Source organism: Fringilla coelebs (genome assembly GCF_963513975.1).
Source record: "Fringilla coelebs genome assembly, chromosome: 12".
In the NCBI taxonomy this organism is placed as follows: Eukaryota; Metazoa; Chordata; class Aves; order Passeriformes; family Fringillidae; genus Fringilla; species Fringilla coelebs.
In genome coordinates, this window is record NC_140038.1 from 11,711,734 (window position 1) to 11,720,273 (window position 8,540).

Below are 8,540 nucleotides of genomic sequence, written 5' to 3' on the forward strand. Positions count from 1 at the left end.
GTGATCTTTAAAAGTATTGACCGGCTAATAGCTCTAACACTTCCATGTTGCCTTTCACTGACTGGCACCCACTTGGCTTTAAGTGTCTTGCCCAACCTTAAATTAGGCCAGTTGAATTTGCCAACTCAACATAACAAACTACTAGATCATTATAAAATCTCTATTTGAGATCAAGGGCTCTCCTTTGAGGAAACACATCACTCCCTAAATAAGGATCAAATCAACAGCAAATATGATTGAAGTCAGATGAAAGTGATAGTAACTGTCAGTTGAACGCAAAAGATGGATCCTGATAAAGAAATTGAAAGCAAAGAGTAGTGAACGCTCCCTTTGTCTATATTTCCAGAATGATTCACGTACACTGCTACCATTTGCCCTACCAAAAAATTACTTCTTCCATGCAAAACAAAAACTTGTGAATTTCAAGTGAAAAAGAAACGAAATGTAGAAGATTGTTATTCCATCACTTTTCCATTTTAAAATATACCATCTTGAACAGAAAAACAGTGCTACTTGTCTGCTGACAACTGGTAGATGAAGAAGGAGACTCATTCCCTATTGCTGGCTGCCAGTTTCTTTTCCAGAAAAGTAGATCTTCAAAATATAAAGTCAGAAGTCTTCAGAAAAGAACATGAGTGTCAGATTCCTAGAAATAAACACACAATTTCAGCAACTTCTGCCAAGCCAGAGGACAAGAGGGACAATTATTTCAGTGTTAAAAAAAAATTCTTTGACTTCAATCCTCTAAGAATAACAAGACAAAAGGATAATGTATCTATAAGGAGTAATATCCCACAAGTACACATGGTAGTGAAAGGCCCAGCATCCATGCCTAAATTCTGGCAGAAGAGGCGAGAAGCACTCCCTCAGAATGTGTTTCTATTATCAATGCTGTCCCTCATTCCCAGCCACAGCAGTCAGTGATCCTGGCTACTCACCAAGTCATATCTCCAGTAAGGTTCTCCAAGTATAGCAAAGCTCATCAATTACTAGGAATCCCTGGATTTCTGTCACTCTCCCTGAATTATACTAGGTTGAGGAGGCACTCTGAAATTCTGAGATCTTCTATTTGCTCCTCCCAAAATGTCAAACTACAGTTTTCAGTCTAGGTAGAGACCCTCATGGGGCCCCCCCCAGGCAAATCAGGGACAGGGCTAAAAAAGAAAACTAGAGCTCCTTAGGAACATTAGGGGCTCTATATACATATTCTGAAAGTACAACCTCATACTATTTAAAACTATTTATTTATAAAGTCTTCATAGATCTTTAAATATGAGAAACACTTCAAAAATTAGCTTGATTTACAGACATTGTTAATCACATGACTAATCATGCAGCATTAGAAAATCAAACCAATAACCATCAGCAAGTACATAGTTAACCATCAGTTTAACTATTAGTTTTAACAGCAGGAGAAAGCTGTATTTTGAGTCAGTACTTGGAAGTTCACTGCAGTCACAGCAGAGGAACCAGGCATTAAAATGGCAGGCAAGGCAAAACCCTTTTGTTCCCCAGATCATTTGCAGAAGAAGGTTTAACCTATCATAGTGTTATTGCATGTAGCAAGAAACATGAGGGGTTTTAAAATTACTTTCCACAGAACAAAATCTGTTAGTAGGTCTACAGCAGTCCCATTAGTCTCACGATGCATGACAGTGTGATGCAGTCCTGTTCCACTAACCCACGTGCATGCCTGCAGGGCATATTCACCCTGATGATTTACAAATATGGAATCACTATCATTTGGAACAGATTTGTGATTTATTAATGCAATATATACAGATCCAGCTTTGGGAAAATGAATCTTCTTTCCTAACCCAACTTAAACACCTGCTGTTGTGGTAAATACAAACCTCTCTAATATGCAACCAGCATCAGCTAAACGCGGCTAATGAAAGGATATAAAGCAAGGTCTATGCTTTAATCGTTATTACTATTAGAGCTGCTGGGAGGACCCGAGGCCACACTGCGGGCACAGCCTAAGAGGCTTTGGGCTCGGCACGCTCCACTCAGACGAGCGTGCGAAACCCTGCCTTCTGTTCCACGGCGAGCAGCGGCCCCGCCGCACCCAGCGCGGCTCCACAGGTCCTGCTCGGCGCCGCCAGCGGGGCTGCGCCTGTCGGCAGTACCGGGGCGCCGGAGGGATGCAGCCCCTCCTGCTGGTACCGCAGCCCCGTTCTCCATCACTGCAGAGACCCCCCGGCCTTGGAGGCCCCGGTACCCGGCCTGGGCGGCGATAGCGGAGCGGAGGAGGGAGGGCTGCTCCCGCCCCGCTCCGCAGCGGCCCCGGCCCGGCCCTTACCGATGCACCGCACGTAGTGTTTTGCAGGAAGTTTCCACGCTCCCGGGTTTAATCCGTGAAAAGCGGGGCTGGAGAGGAGCGCGGCTGAATAGCGATGGAAAGGGGCGGGCGAAGAGGTGGAGGAGGAGGCGGTAGCAGCAGCGGCCGTGTTTAATTTTTTAATTAGGGCGGTTTGAGCATCTCCCGGCGGGGTCGCATCGCCGGGCGGCGCGGGGAGCCCGGGCGAGCTGCCCCCGCCGCCCGGGACACCCCGCGCCCCGAGCCGTCGGGACTCCAGCCTGGACTTTGGACAGCCGGCGCGGCGGCGGGAGGCGCGGGGAGCTCCGCGCTCCGCCACCATGGGCAGCGCGGGCCCGGCGGACAAGGGTTCGTAGCGGGCGGCGCGGCGGGCGGGGCGCGGGGCTGACCTTGCGGCCCGGCCCGGCCCGGCCGCTCTCCGGCGGGGGCAGGGAGGGACGGAGGGAGGCAGCCGGGGCGGCGGGGGGGGCAGAGCAGGGTAAGCGCCTAAATCTGCCTTTCCCGGGGTAGCGGGGCCGGTGAAAGCGAAGGCTGGGCGCGCCATCCATCCTACAGCAACAATTGCTTTGCAGGTGCTCGGTCTCTCTCAGCCTCCATCCCCTGAGCAGCAGGCAACACTTTTCCACATTCCCAAGTTAAGAATGATGCTATTAAACGTTTTATTTTCCTGCATCTCTGTATTACTCAAATCTAGACCACGTATATGAATTCACAGCACAGAAGCTCTCACCCAATGAAGACTCCAGGCATATATATTTGCTACAGATAAAATAATATTTTTGCAATTCATTCCCTGTTGGAAGGCTGGAAGTGTCACAGCTTGGCTGCTGCTTCTTTGCAGGGGAATGCTATTTATGTGGAAAAGTGTTGCTTGCACCCTGAGTTACCATGCTGCAAAAACAGTGTGTAGCTCTCTTTGCAGAGCTGTAAGCTTTGCCTTCATTTGCTGAGCATCCATGTCCTGGCCTTCCTACCTTCACCTCCCTGAATGTCTTAGAACCCATACCCTGAAGATACAGTGCTCTCCCCAGCAATTTAGAGAATACAGGCATGCAGTGAGCACACAAGTATGACAAGTCGGCTGTGTGGTCACAGTGGTCCTTTTGCAGCATTTCTGGACATGTGTTATTAACTCAGGTAGCTCAGACTCTTCAGAGAATTCCATATTCATGCTGATTTCTATTTCTAGTCTATTTTATAGGACTCCTCCATTGTTAATCTTTTTTTCTTACCACCTTCTATGACCAATTTCTGGAATTCAGTTTTCTGGAATACAGTTTTGTTTCCCTGAACAGATAGTTGAGAGCAAATGAGGTGCTTCCAAAGCTCCCAGAGAATGTTTGTTTGTATGTCCCTTTCCAAGTTAGGCTTGCTGTTACTCAAGCACAAGCTCAGGACTGAAGCTATTCAAAGTACTTTCAGAATAACCACATCCATGAACCAGCAGTTGCACTGTAGACATCCAAGAAGAGAACAGATGGCCACTAATGTGGTCAATTTTGTTACAAACTGTGATTTAGGAAGTGAGTTTTTAGGCACCTGAGGCTTAGTCATGCCAAGAGAATGAATGCTCCCAGCTTGAGATCACATAAAGATACTAGTTTCCTGAGTACTGAGCCACTAGAAAAAAATCCTGTAGGGGGTTCTGTGAGAGAAGGACTGAAATCCAGAACCCCAGGAAGATTATCCTGGTGATTTTCTTAATCTTCTTAAGTCTCTCTGTAAACCTGAGAGTAAAGGCTAGGTCTGAAAAAAATGACATCCTGTCACCCCAAACCACCAAATACCTGAGGCTAGGATCTTCACACCAAACACTGGCAGAGTTGGGCTGGTGATTCTGCTAGAATAAGAATTTCAGCTGCCTCACAATACTTAGTGCCCCTGGTGTTCCCCTTCATCCCCCCACAGGTGCAGCCAGCACCCCCAGCGCATACCTCCATTTTTCTTAGCTTAGTATTAAGCTGTTTTCCTCATTGCTATTTTCTTGAGCACTCTGATTGTTTCTTCTGGCCTCAGAAGGACTTCCAGTGGCCTTTTATTTCACTGCAGGATGTTAAGGAGCCTTTCTTTTTGCCAGTGTTTATACGGGTAACAAATCAAAGGAAGAGAAGAATCCTGACCTGTAAAAAAAAAGATTGAGCTCTGTCTAGGGCTAGCCCCCACAAAATGGCTCTGCAGATTATAAATGATAGAATGCCTGTCCCCATGATGCTGTCCTAAAGGCTATCTTTGAGGATTTTAGGATCCAGGCCAGGTTAGTTAGCATTCAGAGTCTGCAGGCTCAGGACTTTGACAGACACACTGCAGCAAATGAAACGATATCTGACTAACTGGGAGAGGACATCTAACCTGTGTGAGGGTTTCACTAAAATGTGAAAACAACAAAAGGTCCTCAAGGTACCACGGGTTTGGGGATACATAATTTGAACAAAATTTCCTGTGAACTTTGGGTCTTCAATTACAGCTTCTGAAATTCAGGACAAGGAACAGAAGAATACAAAGCTGCACATTTCCCCCCAGGCAAAATACAGTTTTCTCATGCAGTTTTTTCAGGCAAACTTTTGTTAAATAAGACTAAGATATCAATTTCTCCACATTTCAGCATCAATCAAGCTTTGCACAGAGATTTGTCCTGTAATGTCTCCTGACAAGCACATAATGTACAAACAAATCTCATCTAATTCCAGCGTGTAAGCTGCAAAATTACTAAGACTGGAAGTCACATTCTTGGAAAATTACTCTGTGGTAAAGAAATGTTATGTCAAACACAAACCTATTTGTCTGGACTCAGCTCAAATTCAGGGTTCTCCATGGCCAGGCTACCCCTGATGTTCTCCTCAACATCAAGAGAGCAACTGGGATTTTTGGGTCTGGCTTTTCCAGCTAGTGACTAGGTATAACTTTCCTGTATAAGCCTTGTTTTTATTTTTTATAATGCATTACCTAGGACTTTTGGAAAGTATTTTTTTTTTCCTTAACTGGCTTTTGCTCAAATCAACTGACTTCTAATATAAGTTTGTGACATTGAACTTTCTGTAACTTTTTTTTCCTGCAGAAGGTCAAACTTAATAGAAAAAATAGAAGTATGCCCAATGAAAATCCATATAGCAGGTGGGCTTTACCTATGATGTATTTTCAGAAAATAAATATTGGTTGTTGACATTATTTCTAATTCCTATAGGCTGTATCTGGATCTTTCTTCCAGTTTAACAGGAATTAAAACAGCATGACCCAAAGAGGAGAATATAATTCAAAACAAGGAAAGATCTCATGCACAGATCTATAGCTAAAACAGAACATTGGATGTTATGCTCTGGTAAATGTGTAAAGACTAAAACATTTAATATCTACCATATTGAGCTATATACATTTAATATCTACTATACTGAGCTTTATTGGAAAAAAAAAAAAAGACATACTTGTGTTTTGCCCTTTTGCACTTTGTTCTAAAATTTTTGCTCTTTAGGATAACAGTCAAAAACCCCACAAATTTTGAAGTGAGAAAGGAGACACCAAACAAGATAAAAGTTCTGTCCATTTCTGTCTGCTTGGGAATACCAAAAGTTATTTTTACTTTTTCTGTTGTTTTGACTTGCAGGCTGACTCAGAGTGTGGCTCCTCTCAGCCATGGCTGCAGTACAGGGCACAGACACTGGAACTCCCTTTAACCTGGCTGAGCAGTGCAGGTACCTGAAGCAGTGTAGCCATGGCAGCACAGAGCTCTGAGTGGCCTAATTACTCTGCCAAGAAATAAATGGATACTGGCAATTCCCTGAGGAAAAAGAGGTTGAATTGTTAATAAAAAGAGTTTCCCCTGAGGCACATTCGTTAAATAGGTGTTAGCAAGAGCCAGAAAACCTCAAGCTCTAACCTTAGAATAAAAATGTCTTTGTTCTTTGGCACTTCTGATGTCCCAGCCTTCCAATTCTCCCACTGTCTATAGATACAAAAGAAAGATGTGATTGCAATACCTGATGGGAAACCTAAAATAAAGCAAATGATCCCCACCTCTAACTAAAATCTATAGGTAAAATCACCTTAAAAAGACAAATACAGGAAGTTTCCCTTTTCTGGAAACATGCACAGCTCTCCTGGTGGCAGTAGTGGGGTGGAGTTGCTTGAGCATCCTGCTTCCCTAGGACACATGTCAGGGTCAGTCCCCAAGGAGCACGGGCACATCTCCTGTTTACTGTGCCTGTGAAAATGGCAGGGTATGTATGGGGAAAACCAAGACAAGAAACAAATGAGAGCAAGATTTAGGGGAAGGGAATTTAATTCATTTCTTCTTCCACCAGTCTTTGCTCATACAGAGTGGACATGTATAGGGAAAAGTGAAGGGATTTCAGCAATCTACTCACTTTCTTATAAGCTCAAAATACACCCAGCATTTTTTTCTGAAACTGAAGCCCAAGACTTCAGTAAAATAGCACACACAGTCTTTTAGTTGGATCTATTTACGTAGACTCTGAGCTGAACCAAATGAGTAAAATCCACATTATTTAGCTGAAATTGCCTTTGAGGTCAATGCAAGTTTAACTGGTTTAAGCACAGAGACATAAAGCCATTTCAGGAAACCTACTGGCTTTCTGCATGTGGAGACCTTAGAGAGTATTGCCAAATCTCAATCTGTAGACTTGTGCCCAGTCTGAAAAAATGCTGTTTGCAATAACTGAAATTTCTGTTTTGAGGAGACAGAAAGCAGGAAAATTGTGAGTGTGCTGTCTCAAAACAGAGGCCAGTACATGAATGGTGTGTAGAGGCTAATAGTTGCAATTTTATCACATTAATTTGAACGTGAAAAAACAACAGGACACTTCTAAAATCCAACCTGGTTTTCATTTTCAAATGTTCATATGTTACAGCTCAGATATATGCACCCCATTTAGAGCTAACCACACTGATTTGACATTTCTATGCAGGCAAAGAAGCAATAGAGGTGAAAATCCCACAGAGCCACCAGGATGTGATGCCCAATGATGAGCAGTAATTACTGCAGCAACACTTCAGCCAGTATGAGTGTCAACGAAATGTCTGCCTTCCCTCTGACTTTAGAACAAAAAACTGGCTTTGCCTTTGTGGGGATTTTGTGTGTTTTCTTGGGACTTCTAATTATCAGATGCTTCAAAATCTTGCTAGACCCCTACAGCAGTATGCCTTCTTCCACATGGGAAGATGAAGTAGAGGGGTTGGATAAAGGAACATTTGAATATGCTCTTGCATGAAAACTCACAGAATATCCTGCCTTAAATTTGATGTTGATTTCATTTTGGAAACCAACTGTTGTTACATTTGTTATACATACCTGCATTTTGGTGGCATCCATTTTGTTAAATAAATATTTGTTGCAAACTCAAAAGGTACTTCATGTTGCTTTTATTTGATGAACAGTGGAATGGTAGATAAAAAATGGCTAACAGCAAAAAAATACAAAAAAAAAAAAAATTACTAGAAAGTTACCATGGCCAGTATTTTAAAGATCAGATGACATCTGACTCTTCAGAGGAGGCTCTCATGGCTACTGTGTCTCATGACAGGCTGAAGAAAAAGACAGGCTCATGAATGGTGAATGTGTAAGTGGTAGCCCCCTGCCCCCCTCATCCAACACAATTTTCTGAAACTCAGTGTCTGTACTTGTAAACATTGAGGATCCAAAAATGGAGGACAACAAATGGTTGTGGCTTAGAGGAGGTGCCTGCAGGAGGTGTGTGTCCATGTTTGTATTCCACTTGGTTACAGAAGATGATTCACTTTAAAGTGCAAGTTAAACTGTCTGGTTAACAGCCCCCAGCAGTAATTACACCATCCTGGCAAGGCCAAAGCAGACACAGTCATGCTGCTTACCCATTTTTACCCAGCCTCAAGGAGGGATAGGGTTCAGAGCTCTGTACACTCCAGCACTCTCCACAGCTGGTGGTTCTGTGTGTGCTCCTGCAGTCGTGCACAGCGTATGATCTGTACTTTCAATTATGAACTGGTCATGGGAGATCCTATCAAAGCAGAAGTGGAAGAGCAAAAGCAGAGATTCAAATCTGGATATTCAAGGTCACCCTCATACACACAGCTGTTTAGCAAGTGTGACAGTACTTGACAGAAATTCAATTCCGTTTTTAAGAAGGCTGGCATTAGAATTTTAGGCACTGTCACTTCTGCTAAACAGATCTGTTTGCAATGAGGAGCTAAGACAAGGAGATCAGTTACAGCAGTTGTTTTCTTTTTCCTG

The 8,540-nt window shown here is 43.6% G+C and overlaps 2 protein-coding genes across 3 annotated transcripts; one reads left to right on the forward strand and one right to left on the reverse strand.

Annotated features, from left to right (window-relative positions):
* Positions 1-223: 223 nt before the first annotated feature.
* LOC311158241 (uncharacterized protein) lies at positions 224-2,642 on the reverse strand (the record flags this gene model as incomplete). Its single annotated transcript, XM_084213509.1, has 2 exons — positions 224-646; positions 2,303-2,642. 2 exons carry the CDS (start codon positions 2,640-2,642, stop codon positions 639-641), a joined length of 348 nt encoding a protein of 115 aa, XP_084069635.1. The 3' UTR covers positions 224-638.
* On the forward strand, positions 2,535-7,840 carry CTXN2 (cortexin 2). Of its 2 annotated transcripts, none has more exons than XM_084213510.1 (2): positions 2,535-2,668; positions 7,240-7,840. In XM_084213510.1, exon 2 carries the CDS (start codon positions 7,294-7,296, stop codon positions 7,540-7,542), a length of 249 nt encoding a protein of 82 aa, XP_084069636.1. In that variant the 5' UTR covers positions 2,535-2,668; positions 7,240-7,293; the 3' UTR covers positions 7,543-7,840. The 2 variants fall into 2 exon arrangements, with proteins under 2 accessions (XP_084069636.1, XP_084069637.1); XM_084213511.1 differs by lacking the exon at positions 2,535-2,668 and adding an exon at positions 5,951-6,006.
* Positions 7,841-8,540: the final 700 nt, after the last annotated feature.

Bases quoted from the DNA above. Each gene is read 5' to 3' on its own strand.
- CTXN2 (XM_084213510.1), top strand. From the start codon at position 7,294: ATGATGAGCAGTAATTACTGCAGCAACACTTCAGCCAGTATGAGTGTC.